This window comes from Myotis lucifugus, unplaced genomic scaffold (genome assembly GCF_000147115.1).
Source record: "Myotis lucifugus unplaced genomic scaffold, Myoluc2.0 scaffold_144, whole genome shotgun sequence".
Classification (NCBI taxonomy): domain Eukaryota; kingdom Metazoa; phylum Chordata; class Mammalia; order Chiroptera; family Vespertilionidae; genus Myotis; species Myotis lucifugus.
This window is the reverse complement of record NW_005871192.1, coordinates 2,917,331-2,944,497: the sequence shown is the minus strand read 5'-3', so window position 1 is coordinate 2,944,497 and position 27,167 is coordinate 2,917,331. Positions and strand designations below refer to the sequence as shown.

At 39.2% G+C, this 27,167-nt stretch overlaps 1 protein-coding gene across 1 annotated transcript in view; it reads left to right on the top strand.

The window, feature by feature from the left end:
- Positions 1-27,167, top strand: part of CCDC171 (coiled-coil domain containing 171) — a 235,555-nt gene that overhangs the window by 185,079 nt on the left and 23,309 nt on the right. The window contains 1 exon segment of the mRNA XM_023758907.1: positions 6,030-6,182. Within this exon segment, the coding sequence (XP_023614675.1) occupies positions 6,030-6,182 (153 nt within the window).

Sequence of the window (27,167 nt, the reverse complement as noted above, 5' to 3'; positions counted from 1 at the left end):
GCTCCTGAGGCCCTGCCCTGCTCTTCTGATTCTAGGTTCTTACTCACTGTTTTGGTCTCTGGGGACAAACCCAGCTGTGGCCTCCTCCCTCGGCACCAGGAGGGGAAGAGCTGACTAGCTCAGCTGGCGTCCTCCTCTAGTTAAGTCACCGAGCCACGCAGAGGAGAGCTCTCCAAACCTGTTAATAGCTTACTCTTACTTTTGAGCCAGTAACCCCAATGTTTGTATATTTATTCCTTTAAACTTATATACATGTGTGATTGTTAAACAAGCTCTATAATATAAAACATAGAAAAAACGAAATTTTAAAAGACTTTGGAGAAAAAGATTAGAAAGTTTAATATAAAAACTGTGGAGACAGTAATACGATGGGTGATTGCCAGGGGTTGGGGGAGAGAGGGATGAGTAGGTGGAGCACAGAGGATTTTTAGGGCAGTGAAACTATTTTGTATGATACTTCAGTGGTGGATACATGTCATTATATATTTGTCAAAACCCATAGAATGTACAACACAAAGTGTCAACCCTAATATAATCTGTGAGTTTTGGGTGACATGTCAGTACAGACTCATCAGTTGTAACAGATGCACTACTCTGGTGCAGATGTTGACAGTGGAGGAAGCTCTGGGTGTGTAGGGGCAAGGGGTACGAACTGCTCCATTTTTCTGTGAACCTAGAATTGCTCTGAAAAATAAAGACTATCAAAAGAACTGAATCTATACTAATAAAAGGATAATATGCTAATTAGACTGGACATCTTCCGGACATCCTTCCGGACGTCCTTCTGGACAAAGCCACGGTGGCGGGGACCGAGGCAGAGGTGGTTAGGGGTGACCAGGCCGGCAGGGGAGGGCAGTTAGGGGTGACCAAGCTGGCAGGGGAGGGCAGTTAGGGGTGACCAGGCAGGCAGGCAGAGTAGTTGGGGTGATCAGGCAGGCAGACAGGTGAGCGGTTAGGAGGCAGCACATCTGGATTGCGAGAGGGATGTCTGATGGCTGTTGGACATCCCCTGAGGAGTCCTGGAATGGAGAGGGTGCAGGCCAGGCTGAAGGACCCCCTTCCCCCCGCTCCTGTGCATGAATTTCTAGTATAATATAAAATCTATATATGACATTTATCTCCCCTGTTCCCTCTCCCCCCCATTTTAACTCACTCTGGAGACTGAATATATCCTGTGGGTATGCAAGACAACAACTGCTCCATTTTTTAATAAAGTAAGAAATAAAATTTTTGTCCTGTGGTATGGGTTGGCACTGGTGTCTTCACTTGGTCCATTTTTTAGACATTCATGTTTCTGCAGGTATGTTAAGGGAAAGGTGGAAGGATTTCACCATGCAGAGGGGTCGAGAGAGGCATCTTTACTTTCTGTGTATTTCAATCTGAACTGTTATGTATCCCGTGTGGTTAAAAGAATTGATGGATTAAATTCAAACATAGTGTAATCTTTACAGTACTGTAATTTACAATGACATAAGAAGTAGTTTTTAAAATCTGCTGTATAAGGTTTGCTGTTTTTCTTGTGGAAAGTGCTACAAAGTACTCTTGAACTTGAGTGTCAGTTATGGGATTATCTTTATCAAAAAGAGAAAGGCTCCAAATCCATTGACCTTTTCTTTGATGGCAAGTGGCTACCAAAAGCATCCTATCCAGAAAATATTTAAAAAGCTCTCCCCAAGTAAAACACACTCTGCCACATCAAGGTAAAGTGACATTTGCAGAAAAAACCCTCACTCCTTTGAAGGAGTTTTATGGAGAAAGCATTATGAAAATAGTTGTTTGGAAATAGTTCTAGAACTATAAACTTTTTTCTAAAATTGATCTAAGTCCATAAAAATTTATGTGTATTTCAAAGCAAATTTCATAACCTAATAGGGTGTTTGAATTTTTGTTAAAAATATAAAATATATTTAGTATAAAATATATTTGTTAAAATATAAGAAAACAGGGCATATATCAGTTTAAAGATAAATTTATAGATTCAGGGAAGTTGGATATTTTCTAGCCAAAATTTCAATTAAAATTTCTGTACAATTGATAGGATTAAACCATGGTTGTCATCTAATCTAATAAAAGAGAAACATGCAAATTGACCGCACCTCCGCTATGCCCCAAGCCACGCCCATCAGCCAATCAGAGTGAGCTATATGCAAATTAACCCAACCAAGCTGATGGCGGGCAGCCACGGAGCTGGAGCAAGCAGGAGGCTTGGTTGCCCTGGTGATGGAGGAAGCCAAGCTTCCCGCCTGCCCTGGCCAGCTGTGGCCTCCGCTCAAGGCAACAAAGTTTCAATTATAGAAGATAAATAAATCCCAGATCCAGGCTGGCCAGGCACCCCAGTGGTTGACCCCCACCCTGAAGGAGCTGTGGCCAGCCTGCAAACAGCCCTTAGCCCCTCACCCAGGCTGGCCAGGCACCCCAGTGGGGACCCCCACCCTGAAGGAGCTGTGGCCAGCCTGAAAACAGCCCTTAGCCCCTCACCCAGGCTGGCCAGGCACCCCAGTGGGGACCCCCACCCTTAAGGGGCTGTGGTCAGCCTGCAAACAGCCATCAGCCACTCACCCAGGCTGGCCAGGCACCCCAGCGGGGACCCCCACCCTGAAGAGGGTGTGACCAGCCTGAAAATAGCCATCAGCCCCTCACCCAATCTGGCCAGGCACCCCAGCAGGACCCCCCTCCCTCACCCAGGCTGGCCAGGCACCCCAGTGGGACCCCCACCCTGAAGGGGGTGTGGCCAGTCTGAAAATGGCCCTCAGCCCCTCACCCAGGCTGGCCAGGCACCCCAGTGGGACCCCCATCCTGATCGGGGACACCCTTCAGGGAAAACCAGCCGGGCCCCACCCAGGCACCAGGCCTCTATCCTATATAATAAAAGGGTAATATGCAAATTGACCCTAACAGCAGAACGATGGGAATGACTGGTCACTATGACACACACTGACCACCAGGGGGCAGACGCTCAATGCAGGAGCTGCCCCCTGGTGGTCAGTGCCCTCCCACAGGGGGAGCTCTGCTCAGCCACAAGCTAGGCTGACAGCTGCCAGTACAGTGGTGGTAGTGGGAGCCTCTCCCACCTCCTCAGCAGCGCCTTGGATGTCCAACTGCAGCTTAGGTCTGCTCCCCACTGGCAAGTGGACATCCCCCAAGGGCCCCCGGGCTTCCAGAGGGATATCTGACTGCCAGCTTAGGCCCAATCCCCTGGGGAGTGGGCCTAAGCCAGCAGGTGGTCATCCCCTGAGGGGTCCCAGACTGCAAGAGGGCACAGTCCGGGCTGAAGGACCTCCTCCCCCCCGCCCCGCCCCGAGTGCACAAATCTTTGTGCACCGGGCCTCTAGTAATTTAATAAACACAACCAGTGATACACTTCTGCCATTTGCATCTTACATTCAACCATGTGTTGTGTGAGTGGTGAGGGTGGGGATTCAGAATTAAATAGACAAATTGTTACATCACAAATACAGAACATGAATAATCCAATGAAATTTATTATTCATTTATTTTTGGGTTAATCCTCACATGAGGATAGTTTTCCATTGATTAAGGTAGAGTGGAAGAGGGAGGGAAAGACAGAAACATAATGTGAGAGAAACACATCGATTGGTTGCCTTCTGCACATGCCCTGACCAGAGCACTGGCCAGGGAGGAGCCTGCAACTGAGGTACGTGCCCTTGACTGGAATCAGACCCAGGACCCCCTGGTCCGCAGGCTGACACTCTATCTACTGAGCCAAACTGGCTAGGGCCAATTAAATTTATTAGATTTCATTTTTAGAGGGCTTTCTCATATTAGGGTTAAGAGAATGGCTTTGCATTAGATTTTTAATGATCTGAGCCTTACAATAGTTTTGGAAACAGGCAAAAAAATGACTCTTCTTCCCATTTCATGGGGGAAGGAGATGGAAGCTCAGAGAGATGGCATGGCATTGCCCAACAACATAAAGCTTAGTAAGTGGCAGAGTGAGGATAAAAAAAGAAGTAGGACTGGTGATTCCTGGTCCATTATCTCAGTGGAGAAGATGAATGAATTTGTTAGAGAGGAGAGAGACTTAGCATAGGAAGGAATAGATATGATTTTACAGTTTCTGATTTTTGTATACTATTTAAACCTAGGAAAATATTTTGTGTTAGTCTTAATTATAAGCTTACCTCAAAATTACTCAAAAGAAGGCAAGCTAGGATATGTGACATGCTTCCAAACATAGGTCATACATGCTTAGTTAGTGTTGGGTGATGGAATCCACTTTTTTGTACTCTGTCCTTTCTTTTATGCCCACAGATATGCTTTTGTATCTTCTTTCACCTAAAACAAAGTATGATTAATACTTTATTCGTTAGAGTATTAAGAGTATATTTTCCAAAATATCTTAATTTTTTTCCCATAAGGTATTTTATTTTTAAAAATTATTATTTTTTTAAATATATTTTTATTGATTTCGGAGAGGAAGGGAGAGGGTGAGAGAGATAGAAACATCAATGATGAGAAAAAAATCATTGATCGGCTGCCTCCTGGAGGCCTCCTATTGGGGATCAAGCCCACAACCCAGGCATGTGACCTTGACAGGACTCACCCGGGACCCTTACAGTCCACGGTCCGATGCTCTATCCACTGAGCCAAACCAGCTAAAGCCCTATAAGGTCTTTTATACCAGCCTATGGCTTCAACCTGTGGTTTTTTTAAAATCTCATTTATTCATTTATTCATTCATTCAAACAAGTGCTAACCGTGGGCTGCTATCATCTCTGAAGATACAGAGATGATAAGGCACAATATCTGGCTTCAGGAGCTTCTTCGTCTAGTAAAGATAGACGTAACCAAATGCATTTCTGCTAAAAATACATGCAATAATAGAAGCAAGCATCAGGGGTTCACAGGGAACCTATGTAGAAGATAATACTGCCTTTGGGCTCAAAAGCGGCTCCTTGGAGAGGTGGTGTCTGAGCATGATTTTTGAGGGATAATAAGAATTTTTTTGGCAAAAAGGTGTGACATTTTTTGTTCTTACCTACAAATACTAACCTACTTCTATTTCTTAGACACTGTGTGTGTGTGTGGGTACGTACCTTTGTTACCAAATTATTACTTCATATGAATTGCTCAAATATCAAGTTTCTCAAAGCTTACACAATTTAGACTCTTTAGATTAAGTATAATTTGGAAATTCTTGGACGTTTACCATTGTACTAAGTTGTGACTGTGGCTGGAACATTTTTTTTTCTTGTAAATAATGACATTATATTTGAATATTTCAGAAATGTTTGATTTTACTTTGCTATGTTTGAAATATTTTGAAAGACTTTTAAAAAAAGTGTAATAGTATTCTTGGACTCAAAATTCACTTCAGGTTGCTTTAGAAGAAAAAGTCTATAAAATATGATTAATCTGTAATACGGAGGTCCAACAATTCCCCAAATATTATACTATTTAGATGAGAGAAAAAGTTACCAGCACTTGCATGTGTTTCTTACTTTATTATATATAGTATAATGCAAGGGCACTTCTCTATTATATGAATGAATGTAATTATGCTTTTTTTTTTAACAATATAGGAATGTCATTTACTCTTAAAAATCACAGGATCATCTTAGTTCCTTTTGTTTAAAAACACTTGTTTGTAAGGTAGATTGAAATGTTTTTATTAATTTAGCTCATTTTGAAATATTTTGCTTACATATCCATCTGTTGTGTGCCTTAAGATTGAAATGTGGGTCAAATTACAACTTGAATTTAGCTTTACAAAGAAAATAAGTGTGCCATCTTTAAGAACTGCATTCTAAATTTTAAGCACAATAGATCAAAGTACATCTTATTTAAATAAATAGTCTGGAAAAGAAGTCTCAATTATTTTTCCCCCAAACTGTCTTAAAATAGTCACTGTTCTCAATATAAAATGTGAGGTGTAGCTTTATTTTTTTAAAGAAAGATGAAAAGTAGTTTGTTTAACAATTTTAATGATTTTGCTTTCAAATTATGGAAATTCTTCTTTGGGGACAGCTCTGTTTGACTTGTATGTGACATTATTTTTATTTCTTTAGGCTATGATTAAAAGCTTCATGGATGTCTACCAGCTTGCAAGCACCAGAATTGCAACCTTAGAGAAGGAAATGACATCTCATCGAAGTCACATTGCAACCTTGAAATCAGAACTTCACACAGCTTGTTTACGTGAAAATGAAAGTTTACAATCAGTAAGTCCTACAAAATTGTCTTCTTTTTTTCCCCTATAATTTCTTTATTGATTAAGTTATTACATATGTGTCCTTATCCCCACTTGTCTTCTTCTTTGGATCTTGGGTCACATCTGCATTCATGTATTCATTGCTTTTAAGATAACTTGCCAATACATAGTATTTAGGGTAAATGATCAATCAAGCACTATAAAATTATTAGTGTGTAGAAAATTATGAAGGAAGAAAAGCAATTTATTTCCATTGTATCATGTATAAAGATGTACATATTATTATCAATGCTAAAGCACTACATCAAGATTCCTTTGTGTTTGGCAGTGCAGCTGACAGTTGGATTTGGCAGTGTGCATAGTGAAAGCTTACAACTGTCTGAAGATTCAGTGTGTCCCATTAAGACAGAATATTATTAATTATGCGTATAACCAAAATGGTAATTAGAACATGTGATTATTCTCTGTAGAAAACGAGACATCCATAATACATGCCTAGCTAAAATTCATGTTGTGATTCATCTATATGATTAAAATTCAGTTCCAGCAGTCATTTTATGTTTTAAAATTTTAGCCCATGATGAAATTTGGGCTCATTTAAAACTAAACAAAATTTCCTACATTTGAAATATGTGTTTGGAGAATATAAAAAAATGAATGCTTGTGAAATAAGGGAATGAAATAAACATTTAAACTTTTTTCTCAAAAGGCAGATATATCAACAGTGATAGATAACCAAAACCCTTTTTGGTTTGATTAGAATAAATCAGGGTAACTTGTAAGTAAAAACAGTGTCAATCTGCCATTCAGCTGTTGACCCATTTCATTTCAACAGAAAAAGAGTTTAGCATTAAAGCAAATGGATGCACAGCTAGGTTTTGGTTCTTCAGCTCCTTGAGGGTCTTAGCTCAAATGTCAGCATCCCAATAAAGCCTTGAAGATCATGGGTATTTATAACTGCAACCACCAGTCTTCCCTCCCCCCATACTCTATCTCACTCTTGCCCTAGCTCACCTATCTACCTTCCATCTTCCTTGATTTAAATTTTTCACTATAGCACTTATCATCAGTTGACATGTAGTATATTTTATTTATTTGCTTTATTACCTATTTGCTCCCTAACCTCAGTACAATATAAGTTCCATAAAGATAAGCAATTTTGGGTGTTTTCCTCACTGCTGTGAAGTCACTCTAGTGCCAAGAACAGTTTGGCCCACAGTAGGTGATCAACAAATATTTATTGGCTGAAAAATACTGGTAATGTAGCCACTAAATAAACAAACCTGCTATTTGGGACCTGAGATATGAGTTTAATTGGGTTCAGTTTTTAAAGTGACTTTCTTGATGAAACAGTAGTAATTTTAACATCCACCAAGAGAAATTAAAATGAAGAGGAAACTTAAACATTTTTTAAAATAAATATTTGGAATTTATTCTAACCTTTCTCTGAAACATACATTTTTTTCCCTGCTAACTCTCTGACCTCCTTGGTTAATATTATATTATACTGTTGGGGTTAAAGCCTTTTCAGGGTCCGTGATGTTTGTGCTAATATCTGAAGACTGGAGAGGAGTGATCTGGGGGTGGAAGAGAGTAGTGTTCCAGACCAGGAGGAGGGGAGTGGGAGCGTCTACAAGGACTCTGTGATGGGAAGAAGAAACTGAGAAAGACTAGTGTGGCTGGAATAAAGAGAACAAAGGCAAGAGTGTCTGTGATAAGGAGGGGCTAGAGAAGGGAAAGGTCAGACTTTGTTGTCTTTGTTTTAAGAGCAAAGGAAAAGTCATTGTAAAACTTTAAAGAAGGAGTGATGTGCTCAGATTTGATTTTTTAAAAAGATCACTTTGGCCCTGGTATGAAGAAACAATTGGATGGGAAGAACATGAGCAGGGGTGTGTCAGACAATTTTAGGATTTTTGCTTTTGGAAATAGATCAATGATCTTATTTACTAAGAGAAAAGCAATGCAACAGGAGGGAATATTGTTGGTTTAAGTATGTTGATTTTGAGGAACTTTTGAGACATCAAACTGGGGATGTCAAGAAGGCTGCTTGCTGTGGAATTCAAGCAAGATGCCACATGGATATATAAATTTTAAGTCATTGTCATATGGGTGGGACTTGCAGCTGTTAGCAAGAATGAGACGATATAGAGACAGTTTATGAAGTAAGAAGAGAAAAGGGCCCCAGAATGAAACTTGAAAACTCCAGCATATAGTGCTTGAGTAGAAGAGGATGAAGCTGCAAAGGAGGCTATGAAGAGGTAAGAAGACTATACAGTGGAATACTATGCAGCTGTAAAAAAGAAAGAACTCTTACAATTTGCAACAGCATGGATGGACCTAGAGAGCAATATGCTAACTAAGCGAAATAAGTCAGTCAGAGAAAGATAAGTATCATATGATCTCACGCATATGTGGAATATAATGAACAACATAAACCAATGAACAAAAATAGACCCAGAAACATGGAAACATCAAACAAACTGTCAAACCTCAGAGGGAAGGCAGGGGAGGGTTGGGGTGGGGGAAGAGATCAACCAGTGAACTCATATGCGTATATGCATAGCCCATAGACACAGACAATAGGGTCTTGAAGGCCTGGGGAGTGGAGGAAGGTGGGAGAGGTCAATGGGGGAAAGAGGGGACATATGTAATACTCTCAACAATAAAGATTTTTTTAAAAGCAATTCCTCACCCCACTGATGTTATATTTCAAATCTGTAATATCAGAAATCCAGTAAATGCCTTAAACAGTTGAGTTAAATATTACAGTGGACTTTTTAATATGCTGCACTGATGTAGCAAGAGTATTAAATGTATTCAATCATGAATGATTCTTTGATTATCATACACCTCAACTGCTCTGTTATGTATTGACCACAAGAAGAATAAAAATAACTTAAAATGGAAAAAAAAGAGCTAAGAAGAAACTCCAGAATGTATGTACGATGCCATGAGATTGGAGTATTTTAAGAAGAGTGATGTGTCAATTGTCTAATATACTGTTGAAGATCAAATGAAAGGAGGATTGAAAATGGCCTTTCAGTTTAATATATGGAGACCTTTGGTAACCTTAGCAAAGACTCTTTCAATAAGAGGTGGACAAGTAAGTGGAAGTTGACCAAAAACCCACTGAATTTAACCAAGTATCTCATGGATTTAGCTGTTAAGTGTGAGATGTAGGAATGGTGTGTTCAGAGGATTCAGGGAACTCAGTTTAAAGATGGGAGTGACTTCGCATTTTCAATATCTTAAATTTAGATCTCCAGAAATATGGTTTTGGCCCTGATCACTGTACTGTCCATTTTAATAATTACCCATTTTCAGTTATTATCTTTTCACATTCCAGCTTTCTTTTGACTAGTGTTTGTATAATATATATTTTTCCATTCTTTTCTTTAATTTATGTTTTATATTTACAGTGGGTCTTTTTTTTTTTTTTTAAGAGAGGCAGGGAGGAGGGAGAGAGAGAGAGAAACATCAATTGGTTGCCTCCCTCACATACTTTGGCCAGGATTGAACCTGCAACCAAAGTACGTGCGTACCTTTAACCATGAATCTGACCCATGACCCTTTGGTTTGAGGGCCAATGCTCCAACCACTGAGCAGTCCAGCTAGAGCTTAGTGGATCTCTTATAGAAAGGTACAGTTTGGCTTTGTTTTATTGTTCTATTTGACATCATAGGATTTTAATTGGGTTGGTAGGCCATTTACATTAATATAATTATTGGCATTTTTGTTTTTTTGTCTACATTTTATTTGTTCTGTGGGTTTGAAGGTGATAAGACAATCTCTGCCCTTGTGGATTCATCTTCTAGTAAGGGAAGCAATCATATAAGCAGTCATAAAAATAGGCTTGTATAAAGTCTTCGGGAACATAGATGAGGGAGCAGTTCGTTCTGCATAGCATTGTCAGAAGAAAGTACTGAGAGTATGAAATGTTTGTGGGAGTTTTTGAGAAATGTATAACAAGTTGACATTTTGTTTAGGGGGAAGAACAATCAAATCTTGTTTTATTTTGTTTTGAGGAACAAACCTTATGAATAGTGCATATGTTTACTTAATTAAATTATATAATGAGTTTTCTATATAGTAGAAAAATGTGTTGTTACTTTAGTTCCATTCTCCCTCTCAGTTAAAGACATCTAACTCACCGAAACAGCCTGTACCACTGGAGTCCAAGATTGCTTACCTTCATATGTTCCCAATCTGTTGTACCATCCAGTCCTGCTTTTTACTCTATAATCTGATTTGATTCTACCTCTGACCATTTTGCTTTGGTGTTCTTGTTCGGCCTCTCTAGTACTGTTATTTTGGCCATTCTCAAAATTCCTTTACTGGGCTTCTGATGAACTAGCTTCATCCAGTACCCACCCCCTCCTCTCATTGCCTTCTGCTCTCAACATGACTTGAGAGTCAGGCAGGTCTGGGTGTGCTTTCTGGCACAGTTATTGATCATCCATACAACACTCTAAGCATCAGTGTCTGTATTGGTAACATATGGTTGAAGTTGCCTACACTGCGAGATTGTTATGAGGCCTAAACAAAGACATTGTCTGTAATAATATTAGGAGCTCAATAAATAATAGCTCTCTTCTCTACACACAAAAAATTCTGATAGTTACATATATTTACTACAGCTGAGCTATAGTAAGACATATATGTAACTATGAGGTAATCTTTTTATGAGTAGGCAAAAGAGCTAAAACAACACTTAAATCAGTGCTTTTAGCACATATTAAATACTTCATTAATGTTAGTTGTTGTTATCACTTATTTAATGAACTGAGAACAGTCAGTATATGCTCATTAGTATCTTTTTCAGCCATTTCACTGGATAAAAATAAAAAATAAATATTCAGTAGTAATAAAAAACTTAATATATTGTGATGTTGCAGTGATAGAGAGTGATCATATTGTAGACATGAACTGTTACCTATAAAGACTGTATCCCTTTTTAGGTGACATTTTCACTTTTTTGTTCAGCAACATGTAATGATAATGCTGGAGTTTATCTAAGAATTCCTGTCAGTTGTATACTTGCCAGTACTTTAACATTTTCAGTATGTTGGTCTTTGACCCATTAACTTAGGGCTGCTCTAGAGCTTTTATCTTGAGTAGTAGTAACCAGAAAGGGCTTTTGAGTCCCATACAACCCAGTAGAGAACAGTACAGCAGTCAGAACCAATTACTTGTGGGTGTTTGGATGCCGGCATACCCACAGCTGTGGAGAAACATATGATATTTCAATCTGTGAAACACAGAATGCCAAACCCAAATACTTTGTAGTGAGTTATGATGCTGCAAGCTACAGTATTGCTTTGCCTCATTACTACTGTATGTTTAAGCAGTATGTTTTTAGTTCTGTAGTACTTTATTTATGAGAAAGTAATAAATTACAAATCAGAGGAGCATTTTGGTTAGTATCTTTGCTAGGGAGATATCTTTGTACCATTATGTCAGATTTGATTGTTGTCAGTGGTATTATATTGTTAACAAAGGTGAAAGAATTAGATATTTTGGTTTAGTTTAGATAAAACAAAAAGTAAGATTCCCCGCCCTGGCTGGGTAGCTCAGTTGGTTAGAGCATCGTCCGATACTCCAAAGTGGTGAGTTCTGTTTGATCCCAGGTCAGGGCACAGAATCAACCAATGAATGCATAAATAAATGGAACAGCAAATTGATCCCGCTCTCTCCCTAAAATAAATAAATCAATAAATAAAAATTAAAGAAAAGTAAGATTCCCCTTTCTTTTAAGTTCTCAAATAATATTGTGTCATATTTATTTTTATTACATTTTCTTGAGAGAGGAAGGATTGCTTGTCAGTATTAGTATTGTGTAAAGAAACTGATAGAATTTAAGGTAAGTTGCTTTCATAAACTTTCAAGTGCTTTGTCTCAGTTGATTCCTGATGTTTATTATTGAGGTTTTTAGCCCTTTAAGAAAAATAACTTTTTTTTTTAATGAGTCATAAGCTGACTTAGTTTGTTGAGTGAGGCTGCAGTTTAGTGGTATAAAGTACAGATTATCAAGTCTCACTTACAGGTTTTTAACTAGAACCCAATTAGATTAGAACCTAAGGCCTCTGATTTTTTGTTGTTGCCTGTGAGACTTTTCTATGGGACTGCAATGTGGACTAAGACAAATCTCTACCATCGTGGTACTTTGAGTACAGTGAGAACACAACTATTACACAAATAATTAAAAGAATGATATTCAAGTGGAATCATGGAGTGCTGTGAGAGCATATAACTGGGGGACCTAACAGGCTTAGGGTGGTCTACTTGAGAAATTGAAATCTTAGTTGAGAAAATGAAGATTAAATAGGAACTGACAAGAGAAAGCGTGGAATGCTCAAGGAATGAAAATCTGTCTGTATGTTTGGGGAAGAGAGAATTAGGTGGGGAACTGTTGGAGGGGAGACTGGAGGAGGAGGAGGGGCTAGGTCGGTGTGCCCTACACTCTGTGATTCTCAGCTCTGTGAGGAACTCTGAGATGTTTCTGACAAGTGCATTGCAAACATCTACTCCCTTTGCTTTATTTGTTTACTTTTCTCAAATGCAAATCTTATTTTTTTCCTATTTATCTTCAAAATTCACTGACATGTGCTGCCATAATGACATCTGTTTTACCCATTTGCTTAGATGTTCATTAAATTCTCCCATATTTTTATCATGGCCTCCAGCTCTGGCCTTTGGAGTTAAATAAGGGAAACATGAGAAATCAAAAGGTGGGACAGCCCAGTCAACATGCAGATATTTTCCTTGGTCCTTGACACACCTACCCAGTCATTGTTTGTATCACTTGTTTTTATATCATGTTTTTGTTGTTTTCATATCATGTTTTTGTCATTTTTATATCATGCCTCTGTTGTTGTTATATCCTTTTGTTACTGTTTATTAATAAATTTATATATGATTTTCATATACATTTTACTAATTTCCTTTCATCTCTCACACTTCTATTATAGAGAAAGGGCAAATAGCAATGTTAAAATATATCTGCTAATTAATTCCCTTTTAAAAATATATTTTATTGATTTTTACAGAGAGGAAGGGAGAGGGATAGAGAGTTAGAAACATCGATGAGAGACAAACATCGATCAGCTGCCTCCTGCACACTCCCCACTGGGGATGTGCCCGTAACCAAGGTACATGCCCTTGACCGGAATCGAACCTGGGACCCTTGAGTCCACATGCCGATGCTCTATCCACTGAGCCAAACCAGTTAGGGCAATTAATTCCCTTTTAATGTGCACGAATTTCGTGCACCTGGTACTAGTATTATTTATATAATATATAAACATTTTAAATTAGATATATACATTTATACATAAATATAATATACAGGGTGGGGCAAAAGTAGTTTACAGTTGTGAGTACATGAAACAGTTTATTCTTGTATTATTTATTAATTATTACATTATTTTCCATACGAACAACTGTAAACTTGCATTTGCCCCACCCTGTATTTATATAATTCTATTCTTCAGTGAAGACATATTACAAGGGTGGAGCAAGGAGAGGCCAGGATGAAAATGTCGAACTCTGATCATTGTAATCAGTTGGTAATTAAGTTGTAGGAAATATAGATGGTAATTCAGCATCAATACTTTAATTATTTTCATCAGTTATTCTAGGAGTGGCAGCAACTACTATGCTTCTGAGTGTCCCTCCTGCTTCTTTATCCTTCTCACTAAATTGAGCTCTTTGAGGGCTTTAGTTGCCTGCTGAATTTTCAGAAGTCTCCACTTCAGTTTTCTAGACACCTCAAACTCACTGAGGTCCCAACTGAACATATTATCCAACGTTACCCTTCCCCATTTTTCCAAGTTCTTTGTTCCATACATTCCCTATCTCTGACATAACTATCCCCCTTGCAGCCCATGGGAACCCCTTAACATTTGTTCTACTTTTCCTCTACCATCAATATTTAATCAATTGCTAAGTGGTATTGTTTCTACTACCACAGATTTCTTAGACTCATTCTCTTCTTTCTACTCTTGTGGTCACATTAGGCTTTCCTTGAGGTATAGTATTTTCTTGTTTTTTTTTCAATGAGTTTCCCCATATCTAGATTTTCCCCTTCCACCCTGTCTGCTACTTTAATGCCAGAGTTATCTTTCCAACATATAGATATGGTTAGGCCATAACATGGCTCAACACATTTTTAGCTCTACATTTTCTTCCTGACATTCAGGCATGTTCTGAATCCATCTGTTTTTTTAAGTTCATCTCACAGTTGCCAGAAGAACGCTTTGGTAAGCTCATTTATCACTGTACTTACCTGTCTGAGCACTATGTAGTAGTCCGACTTACATAATCAATTAGTTGTGTATGTATTACCATATTAGGATTCATTAAAAAAATCCATTATAGTGATCTGACTTCAATAAATGCTGGTTGATTAGAATTGAAATTAATTGGAAGAATATTCCTTTAATAATATTTGTTTAAACATAGTTGTTATGGAACATATATATTGCACAAATCATAGTTCCCCCCAAATTTTTCCTACACAAATTTTCTTAAATTAATTCCCATCAAATGATATTTCATATATTTCTCTAGCAATCACTTAATTAGAATGGATATAATAATATACACATTATTATACCAATATAAAATTTTAAGTTAAAGTTTAAAATAATCTACATTAAATATTTTTCTCCTCTGCACTATTTTCCTTAAAAAACAAAGCAAAAAAACCCCAAAACTCCAAAGACAAAAATTATTTATAATAAGAAGAATATTCTTTTCAGCATACAACTTAAATAATTTTAAACTTTGTTAGATTTTTTTCGGACCCCTGCCTCTGTATGTTTACCCACATAGACATAAAATGACCGGTATAATAACTTTTATTCACATGATAGGCACTCTGTAAATGTCTATAACAATTGTATATACAAATTAAAAGTAGTTATGCCCTGGCCTTGCAGAAAGTAAGAGTATGTGAGGTTTATTTCAGAAATAGAAGTCTAATTTACATAAATCAGTAGAAAGCATATTTTCAAAAATGTATTTCCCTGAACATTAACCTCACACAATATACAAAAATTAACTCAAAATGGATCAAAGATCGAACTGTAAGTCCTAAAATTCTTAATAAAAAACCTAGAAATAAATCGTCACAAGCTTGGTTTTGGCCCAGTGGATTCTTATATAAGACACCAAACACATGAGTGACAAAAGAAAAAATAGATTATTTGGACTTTATCAAAATTAAGAACTTTTGTGTATTAAAAAACACCCGATAAAAATGAGAGAAAATATTTATAATCAGTTATCTTATTAGGGTCTAATATGTAAAGAAAACTTATGTCTCAACAACAAAAAGACAATATAACCTAATTTTTAAAATGGGCAAAGAACTTGAATAGATACTTCTCAAAATAAGACAACCAGATGATCTACAGACATGTAGAGATGCTCAACATCATTAGCCAGTATGGAAATGCAAGACAAAACCAAAATAAGATACCACTTCACACCTACTAGGAATGCCATGAAGAAAAAAAAAAGAGAGAGAAAAATAGGGAATGTTTATACTATAGCAGCACTGTTCACAATAGCCAAAAGATCGAAACAACCCAAATGTCCATATATTGTGGCTTAAACAACTGTGGTCTATCCAGACCATGCAATATTACGCAGCCATAAAAGGAGTGAAGTATTGATCCATGTTACAACATGGATGCCCTTTGAAAATTTTATGATAAATGAAAGAAGCCAGACTCAAATGGCCACATATTGTATGATTCCATTTATATGGAATATGCAGAATAGGCATATTCTGCCTCCATAGAGTCAGAAAGCTGGTTAGTTGTTGATGGGGGTGGGGTGGGGCTAAGAATGGAGATTGACTGTTTAATGGGTATGGGATTTCCTTTTTCTTGATGGAAAAGTTCTAGAGCTAAGATAGTTGTGATGGTTGTACAACAGTGTGAATATTGCTGATGCAAATTAATTGTACATTTTAAAGATATTAAACTGGTAAATTTTATGTTGTGTGTTTTTACGACATTAAAAAATATTTCTTTTGGTTCTTGGGTGGTAGGGGATTCGCAGCTATATTGTTGCTTATACAGAATGGCAATCTGCTGTATTAGAAAGTGGCATGACAGAGAATCAGAGAAAACGTGGGTTCTAGAACAATCTTTGTTATCAACTCACCACAAAGCTTTTGGAAATAAATCACACAATCTGCTTGGACTTGTTTTTTTCTGGCTGTAAAATGAAGGGTTTAAACTAGATGAAATCTAAATTCACTTTCAGCTCCAAAATTCTTTGATTGACCTTACAAATACCGATTTTGATTATGTACTTAATTTCTAACCATGTTTTGTTTTGTTCTTGCTTGACTTTACAACAATATGGTTCTGAGTTTATAATAACATAATTATATTTTGAATTTGGTAATATTCAACAACAATAATCCATTTACAAATATATAGGAGTTGAGTTAAATAAATTTCATAATAACTTGTAACTAGTTAGTCAAAAGTCCCCAAAGTAATCTGAAAATGTATTTGTAAGGAGTATTCCCTTTTTTTATGCAAAGATTTTTTTGATATTTAATATGTTAGGAATGTGAACTTTTAACTCGTCAAACTATTGTAACATATTTGAAAATTATAGTAATTTGATTAAAATGCTGCCTATAAGGCAAAAGGTTTAGTTAATAGAATCCATATGTAATTAAAATGCAGAACTAAATGTAATCAGACTCCAGTGACTAGTGCCTTCATATTGATAGTTTTACTATGGCCTCTGGGGTTGAAAGTTTAAATGTTATAGAATGCAACAACACTGCAGAAAACAACTTCACCTGGAAATTTAGCTGTTTTAAAGACATCAATACAGTTGCTTGATAAAATGTGACTATCACAGTCTAGATTTTCATCATTTTAGAAATATCTTCCCCTGGCAGGTGGTTGAAGCACATGCCTGGTGGGCTGGTGGGGAACCACACTCTCCCGCAGTTATATAAACAGCCAGAGCTGAAGGTCCCTTCTAGGAGCCAAGCCATGGCCTTCTTTCTTCCTCCTTTTAAATAACGGAGTTGCTTAATTTGGGTGAATTCAGTTGAATCATATGAAAGTTATAGACACAACACTATGTACCAAGCCACAAAAAAAGTAAAAAAAAATTTCCTGAACTTAAAAAAAATTATTTTCTCTGGACAGTTTTAAGAGTCGACATCCTGTGTTAGAGTTCTCTAATCATCACCAGCACAATTTACAATCAGAACACACAGAGAGCCAGTTTCGACCAGCTCATCTGTTGATCTTGGCAGAGACCCTTCATCTCACTGTGTGCAGCTGCCACTGGGGATTTGGGGGACTCAGCCGAGAGCCAGAGGAGGGTGGGATGGGAGGCTGGTCAAGGCATGAACACATAGGCCTGCTTCATTTCAACGGTTGTGTGTTGCTTAAAAAAAAAAAAGTAGTCTTTTTATTTTACTGCTCCCCCCTTCTTTTTAACCTGAAATTAAACGAGGACCGCTCACGAGCCACTGCGCTCCAGGCATAAGGAATTGTAATGTCTGGCTTCCAGAAACTGTCCCGTCAAAATGTGCTTCTGATTAGGTGGCTTAATTACAGCTGTGAAAACAATGTTGATTTAGGCCTCGAGATTCCAGGGCATGTCAGCCGTTATTAGCTAACCTTGGACTGAATCCACCATTTTAAAACTCGTACCACTAAAGTCACCCAGCTTGACAACTTTTTATGTAGGCAGAAAATTTGCCAGAAGCAACACATTTTTATGCAAAATATTGTTCGATGCACAGTTTCAACCACAGCAGCATGAGTGGCCTTTAAAGAGATAGTTAACCTTGCACTTTATCAAGAACAAGGAAGTTCTGTTTGTAAAAACAGCAAGTTTTGAACAGTATTTTTAAAGAGTTGACTGACATAAGAATTAATTTTAATTCCTTTAATTCAGTTTTATTTCAAGTCTAGCATGTTGGTTTAACCACCCCATTTTATTACACCTAAATTTTCCTGACAGTTTCATTTGCTGTTAGGAAATAAAATTGCAATTTTTTTTCAACATGGGAAATAATGGCTAGTTTTAAAAACATTATGTTTGAAACTTCCCTTGCCTCAAGCTGGTTCAGACACAACCTCAGTTTACTTTTGGAAGGAAACGAACCTCATTAAATAGTTTGAAATATTTTAATATAATATAAGTGTGTTTTTTCATAGTGTGAAAGTTTATTAGACTCATGTATTATACCTGCAGGGGAAGTAAAAGTCTTAATAATTATATGGTTTCAATACTTTGGAATTTTCAATACAATTGTCACTGATATCGTAAATATTATAATTACATATTTAAAGTAGTTCCAGTTCTATTGTATTTAGATGTCTAAAACTCCTCTTATATGCTGTGAATGTTTTTTATTTGTCAATATTTTTAAAAAGTGGATATTAAATAGAAAGCAATACCAAAAGAATAAGGTGGGCAGCTGAAAAATAAACATAAAGAGTCATATAATTCTCATAATAATTTTGGAAGAAACTTTTTCTTGAAAATTCATGATTTATGCCAAACCAAATACCCAAGAGAGAGCTAAATGATTTCTTTAAAATGAAATCTCCCACACCCAAGACATTAAATCCAACAAAGTGGGTGGTCACAGCACATCATTTTCTCCTAGTCGGACTCATTGACCAGTTAACGGACTCACTCTGAACCGTGTGTGGACAAGGGAACTTTTGTTCAAGTTGAATTAAAAGTTAATACATAGGTAATTAATTGTGAGGAACGGATGTGTGAATAGTCGTGTTGATGATATAGGATGTGTGTATGAAGAGAAAGTTGGGCAACTGATTCAGCGTGCTTTAAATTAGTAACCCCATCATCTAAATAGCATCTAATTGCCAGAGACTATAGAGACCTATTACAGCTACATTTATTCCATCTATTAGTTAATGTAATCTGCATATCAGTCTTATAAGAGAAATTTTGTTTCTCCATATTGCATATGAGGCCACTTAGTCCCCGAGAGGATAAGTAATTTGCTCAAGATCGTGCTGTTTGGGAACTAGATTGGAACCCTTGTCTGTGTCCAAAGCCCATGCTCTAACCAAAGATGGAAATAGATACTTTTCTTGGAAAAGTATTCCAGGCTATGAAATAGTAGGGAACATTAAGAATGATGAAGTTTATGTTGACTTACCTTGAGGCTGTTAAGAGATAAGAGCATTTAAACTTGAATAAAAGTTTTATAGTTTTCTGTGCAAAAAAAGCCTTTTTCTTTTTTTTTCAGTAGAAAACGGCCGTGTATGAAGACTGACAAATTCACTGGGTCTATGGTTAAGGCTTTTACCTAGAACAAAAGGACCTTCCTTTTTCCCTTTGAAGCCGCTTTATGCACAGAGAATTGAAAGCGTGCATCCTTCCATGTTACACTGGTTTGAAGATACTGCGTTTGTTCTTAAGATTCTATGTTGGCTTAGAATCTGGGAAGAAATAGCTGTCTTCGCTCCCAGAACTTTGGCTTAGGGCATACTTTGATAGCATCTGAATTCAGCTTATCCTTTTGGATATCCTTTTGTTCTCAATGTTTGCCTGACACCAATTGGAAAGATACCCTTCCAGAATGTAAGGGGTCAACTAAGGTTACAGCTTTATGTTTCTAGTCTCCTCCATCTTATTTCTGATGACTTCTAACTGAAAATATGCATTTGGTTGAAAAAATGTGCCATGTGGATTGTATACAGTGTAGATTATATCTGATTTTATCATGATAGAGTGATTGTTTTGATACATCATTTTCTTAATTCTTTCTGGTGGTTTATGACTTAATTACAAAATTTTAAATTAAATAACAGTGTATATTATCAATCCTTATGGTTATAATTATGTATACCCAAACTGATTTTTCCTTTTCTTGATAACATAACATTTTTTGGAGAAAAGAAAAGGTTTGACAGAGTTTTGAACTTAGATATATTTGTATGTTTATATAGATATTCTGTATCTTATCCTGCATGTGTACAGGTATTCATTATTTTGGGGTATTACTATGTTTTGCCTATGGAGTAATCTTTTTAAAATGCCTGTTTCATGTACTTATATTTCCGGATCCATATTTATTTGAATATGAATTCCTCCAATTCTTTGAAACATGCTTAATGTTTTTTCCTAAAGCAGGTTAAAAAAACCCACAAACTCCAAGAAATTCCAAGAATGGTTATTAAAATAATTCAGCTTTTATAACCACATTGCTTCTTCTTTTAATGGCACAGATAACACAAGGCATCAGGTGTGTAGTAATGCTTTTTAGCAATATTTAAAATGATTAATATTTCAATACTAAGCAAGCAAGAAAGTATAGGGGGTTTATTGTTTCTTAGAAACAGCTGTTTAGTAAATGTCATAGCTTTATTTACCCCTGTCTCACATGAATAACTCACAGTGGGAATGGGGGAAGTTGAGAGAACATATATATTTTTTTTAGTCCCCTCCCCTTCTTCAAGCAGGGTAACTTTAGTCTTATCTCATTTGAACATGAAATATCTGAACAAGATTTCATCCAATAAGAGAATTCTGGGGTTAAAAGGTTTGAAAGTCCCCATTATGTCAAGGAGACACCCAGGAACAATCATCTGCTATGTAAATAGTCATTTAACCTTGTCCTCATCGACAAAAAAAAGTAAAGGAATGAACAATGTCATTATAACTTCTGTACTTAGTAAAATCATTTTTACTTATGGCTGCTTGAAAGCCTAAAACTGCAACTTGTTTTTGTGTTTTCCAACAAATATTTTTGCTTTACTTTATGCCTAAACTTTTTCCCACGGAAGTATAATTGAAATACAGCATTTAGATTAGTTTCAGGTATACAACATAATGATTTGACATTTGTATACACTGCAAAGTGATTACCACAGTAAGTCCAGCCACCATCTGTCACCATACAAAGTTAGAAAAAGAGATGAGAACTTTTAAGATTTACTGTCTTAGCAACTTTTAAATTTACAATCTAGTATTATTAGATACTAGTGGCCCCGTGCATGAATTCATGCACATCGAAAAGAAAGTAATTAGAAGAAATATTTTAATATCACTATTGGCCCTTTCTCTTTAATAGAAGTGTCAGCCAAATTCAGATCGACAATGACAGATCAAAACACACGCTGTGCGATTGGCGCCAGTGAGAGCTTTATATGTATAGTGCATGTGCCAGTCAACTTAGCTTTTTATAGATATAGAATAAACTTAATTAGACCTGCTTTCTGATTTAGCTAAACTTTTTCCAGCCCATGGAAGCACCCCAACTTCTCTTTCAGGTAATTGTCAGCAACACAGCAGTAAATATCAACACGAAGCAGATTATTATTATAGATCATGCAGGGAGAACAAAGGGTAAAATATTTAACTGCAGCAATGTTTGACTATATTCTGCACAGTGAGAAAACCTGAAGTCATTTTCAGGGTCCACCATTTCTTATTTCTTTTCAGTCGGGTCAAGTTTCTAAACTTTCTAAATCTCTGTTTTCCCGGCTAATGAAAAGAAAATAGGAATCCACCGAGTCTCTTATCTACCTAGTCCAGGACTTCTGTGAGGATCAAATGAAATGAGGCACGGGAAAACGCTTCACAGACATTTGGTTAAAGTGTGAAATGTTTGCACCTGGCTATAAAGCAAGTTGTGTTCCTGGGCTGAAGAAACTCCAAGGAGGCTAGTTGCTAGGGAGAGGAAGCTGGGCATTGCTACATGATATCATTACCAGGCGCCCACAGCAACCATTTTCGGGCTTGGCTGGGCTGGTCTGTGGGCCGCATTTTGTGCCATGGGGTCTCGGCAGCGTTGACTGCGGTTTGGTGGGGTGTCGCTCTGGGGTGGTGGCAGGGCCTGTGTCTCATTTGGGGGAAGCCAAGTGTTGCTTTCTGGGCGCCAGGTCCACAGTGCCATTTCTCTGTAAATGGCCAGTGCGCCTCATGGCAGCTCCTGCATTGAGTGTCAGCCCCCTGGTGGTCAGTGCGCATCATAGTGACCAGTCGGATGGACACTTAGCATATTAGCCTTTTATAGTCTTACTAATAAAAGGCTAAGTAATTGTCACACCCTCACGCGTGATGCTCTCACACTGTCACAAGATGGCTGCACGCACAGCGGAGGCAGGGTTCATGTGGCCCCGTGCATGTGCCGCGGGGGCGGGGCCTCGGCGGCTGCTCTGCACAGCTTCCACCGGGGTTCCTGCGGCCCCACGCCTGCTGTGGAGGCAGAACCCCTGTCTCCAGCCTACCTCTTTGGGGCAATCCATCAAGGAGCCCTGGATGGGTGGGCGGGGCCTACCTCTTTGGGGCGATTGATCATGGGGCTCCCATACTGTGAGAGGGCACAGGCCAGGCTGGGGTATCCCCCCCACCCCCCGCCATGAGTGCATGAATTTCGTGTACCGGGCCTCTAGTATATAAATAATCACCATGCTGGAGGTTTGTACCTCTTCACCTCCTTCACTCATTTACCACCATCCCCTCCAACCCCCAACCTCCAACACGCTCCTCTCTTGCAACCACCAATCTGTTCTCTGCATCTATAAGTTTTGTTTTGTCTGTTTGGCTGTCTGATGGTTTATTTATTTATTTATTTATTTATTTAAATATTCCACATATAAGTGAAATCAGATACTATTTGTCTTTCCCTGGCTTATTTTATCTAGCATAGTACCCTCAAGATTCATCCATGTTGTTGTATAAGCAATATTTCATTGTTTTTTATGGTTGAGTAGTACTTCTTTATATACATATACCACATCTTTTTTTATCCATTTATCCACTGGTCGACATTTAGGTTGTTTTCACATCTTGGCTTTTTAAACAATACTGCAATGAACAATGAGTGCATGTTATAGTTTGAAATCAGGGAGAGTGATACCTCCAGTTTTGTTCCTCTTTCTCAAGTTTTCTTTGGCTATTTGGGATATTTTGTGGTTCCATATGAATTTTAGGATTGTTTGTTCTACTTCTGTGAAAAATGCCTTTGGTGTTTTGATAGGGATTGCATTGAATCTGTAGATTGCTTTGGGTAAGATGAGAATTTTGCAATATTAATTTTCTAATATGTGAGCGTGGAATATCTTTTCATTATTTGTGGCTTCTTCAATTTCCTTCATTGTCTTATAGTTATCAGTGTATAGTTATCACCTATATTTATTCTTATATATATTTTTGATGCAGTTATAAATGAAATTATTTTCTTCATTTCTTTCTGATAGTTTTTAAAAGTATATATTTTTATTGATTTCAGAGACGAAGGGAGAGAGAGAGAGATAGATAAAAACATCAATGATGAGAGAGAATCATTGATTGGCTATCTCCTGCATGCCCCCTCTGAGGATGGAGCCCGTAACCCGGGCATGTGCCCTGACCGGGAATCAAACTAGGACCTCCTGGTTCATAGGTTGACGCTCAACCACTGAGCCATGCCGACTGGGCAGCATGACTCTCTTATCCACAGTCTTTGATCTATCTGTACATCTCAAAATCATACCTAACTAATTAATACCTAACAGTTTCGATCATTACTTTTTTCAAGGCTAAAGAGAATTTACAAGGGAACAGTAATGCAATGGTAACTGACCTGACTCCTCAATTTCCCCCTTGCTAAGGACATTCACAGAAATTCCTTATTGATCATAAGGGTAGGGCCCTTTGCATGAAGCTAAACTTGCAGACTCAAACATTCACTAATTTTCTTTTTCTGTCTTCCTGATCACAACTCACATGCACATACGGCTTCTATAGCTTTATCTCTTAAACATTTCTACCTGCTATTTTTTAGGTATAGAGGAGTAGAGAGGATATTCACCAAATCAGTGTAATAGAACACAAACTGGATTGGGGAATCAAGAGTTAAGAACTTATTCCTGGCACTGCCACACTAAGTATATGATCTTGGGTGAATAACCAATCTGGGAGTTTACACAACTTGAAAAGGAGATCAGACAGAGACAATAGTTTGGTGCAGGCCTGGAGTGGGGGATGTGTGTGGGGTAGAGGGGGTCAATGGGGGGGAAAAGCAGGGACATCTGTAATACTTTCAACAATAAAGATAAGTTTTTTAAAAAAAGGACATTGGACCAGATGATCTCTAGGGTGCTAAGCCGATGTTTTCTCTCTCACTTAATATTTTCTGTCACAACCTTCTGCTCAGTAACCTTTAGAAGTGTAGGTACAATTAAAGGCTGTCCTCTCAGGGGTTTGTGTGACTTCACCATTACCTCACACGTCTGGCAGGTTGTTTCAGAGGACCCAGGCCATTAATGCTATTAATGGCCTCTGTTTCCATTTCTATGTTTTAGATTAATAGATAAAATGAGTATGTAAATATTTTCACCATTGAAACGGAATATTTTATAACCCCCAAATGCATGGAAAGTTAGCATGTTGGTTAGTGGAGCATGTGGGTAGTACTCCTGATTCAACACTTGGTTAATTGCACTTCTGAACATCATTGTGATTTGAACAAATTCTTATAGTTTAACTTGTTTTTAGCCTTATTCATACTTAATTTGCAACCATCATACAGGAAACATAAAGAACACTGATGTTGACATACAATGGTGGTAAGGGATCCCCCCCCCCAAAGAATAATCATGAAACTTTATTATAGATGATCATCAACAGATAAATTCCCTTCATCTAATCAAAATTCTTACAACAACACTTTGATATTTTTAGTGTTTCAAATCTAGTTTTAAAGGAGAAAATTGTAATATTTTATTCAAAGTGGCTGTTCATTTATTAACCTATAATGTGTAGTTTGAAAGACATCCTAGACAAGAAATAGCAACCTAAAACCCTCTTTTACTAGTCATTTAGAAACAAAACACACAATTGTTATATAAAATAAGCCAATTAGTTTTTAAGCACCAAATGCAAAGACCTTATAAGGCTACCCACTATAATATTTCTAGGGTTACACAATCTATTAGTTTGATTAAAAAACAAACAAACACTTAAATTAGTAAAACTTAGTACCAGGCTCTTTCTCTCATAAGCCGTTAAATATACTGATTCTTCTACTTGGAATACTGTTTTCTACCCTTTGCATAGTTGATTTTCCTTCCAAGTTTTAAATACCAAGTCTCTCAAAATACCCTATCATATTATTATATATTTACTAGAGGCCCGGTGCACAAAAATTTGTGCACTCGGGGGGCATCCCTCAGCCCAGCCTGCCCCCCTCTAACAGTCTGGGTGCCCTCACAGGATGTCCTACTGATGTCCCTATGGGGAGCGGGCCTAAGCCGCAGTCTGGCCTCCCTCTGTAGAAGGCAACTGGCCGATCAGGTATATAGATACTTTCTGAAGGCAGCACAGACTCCTTCCTTATTTCTTTCCTCTGTGGTTGGAGAATAGGGGACTAAAAGGTGGAGACAGAACTGTGGCTGGGCCTGGGGCTCTTGTAGGCAGCAGAAAGGAGGAGAGGGCTGGGGAAAGTCTAGACATGGTTTTCTGCAATTGTCCTCCCTTCCTCCGGGCCCCTCGCTCTGTTCTTTTCTTGTCATGGTGGATGCTTGGGCCTCGGACTGACAGGAGCCCAGCGACGGTGGAGTTCAGCCCCCTCACTTCTCAGCTGAACATACAACCACCTCACATTCCAAGTGGAGCTGTTTTCAAGTGGCTAAAGTGCTGGCAATTCATGCCTCCCGGCCTTTCCCCTCTCGGGTTTCCTCCTTGGGTCAGTTGCAAACTTCACCGAGACACTGAAGCAACTCTGCCCTGGTAGTTCTGCACTGGCCCCTGCCCAGGCCCGGCCGGGCACTCTTCCTTGAGGTCTCTGGGTCCACAGTCTGAGATCAGGGAGGTCACCCAGAGCCTGTTCCCCCGGACAGGTGGGGCAGGGGGGCTAGCTTGAAGAGCTGGAGGAAGATGGCAGAGTAAGAGTTGGTATGAACCAGCGCCTGCTTAGCCAGACTTCCTAAGCTCCCCACTGGGCCCAGGCTGGGCCCCTTCCCCACACCAGGAGGATCCCAGCTGAGGTCCCCTCCCTGCACCCAGCGCTCTCTTCCCTGTTCTACCACTGGGGGAAGGGAGCAGCTCACCTGCTCTGGACCCTGCCAACCTGGCAGGCTGAGGCACAGGCGGTGCAGCCTAGGGTGCTGGTGGCTGTGAGCCTTCTCCCCCTCCCTGAAGCGTGGGGCAGGGTTGCAGCAGCTCACAGCCACCCCTGGGCACCATGCATGGAGACACCGCTCTCCACTGAGCCACCATCTGCTCAGGACCTGTGGGGGTTGGGGTGGCCTCGGGCTCCCACTGGCCCCACTGAAGCCAGACTCGGCTTGGCCAGCCACCCCCGCCGCCCGAGGGCTGCGCATGCCCCACGGGCCTCATCGCCCTCATGAATTGCCGTGGTCCGGCCGTCCCATCCCAGGAAGTGGCCATCCCGATTGCTATGGCTCACTCCCCGGTGCAGTTGGGCCTGCCCAGCAAGCATGTAGGCAGGAGCTGGGCCTCTGAGGGGAAGGAGGAGGGATGCGCAGGCCAGGGCAGAAGTGGGGAACTTGGCGGTATAAACACAGCCCCTCCCCCCCACGTTGTGCCTGCCCCTCGCGCTGCATTCCCGAACCCCTGGGTGCCCCTGCCCAGCACTGTGCTCTCGGGCCTGGGGTGGGGGTGAGGGACCTGGAGCTGCGGCCTGAAGGCAGCCCTCGCTGGCTTGGAATCCAGTGGTAGATCAGGGAGGGATGCGGGGTGCCAAATTCTCTCTCTCTCTCTCTCTCTCTCTCTCTCTCTCTCTCTCAGAGGGCCCCGTGTCCCCAGCGGGTGGGCGGGGCCTCAGGCGAAGGCAAGCGATGCCAATCGCCTCGCCTGAGGCTCCCGCCCACCCCGGGTCACACACGGTAGTGGGCCCCGTGTCTCTGGCGGGCACGCGGGGGCTCAGGGAGAGGCAATCAGCATCGCTTGCCTTCGACTGAGCCCCCGCCCACTCGTGGGGAGCAGGGGCATTTGCGCGGTGGCCCCAGCAGTTAGA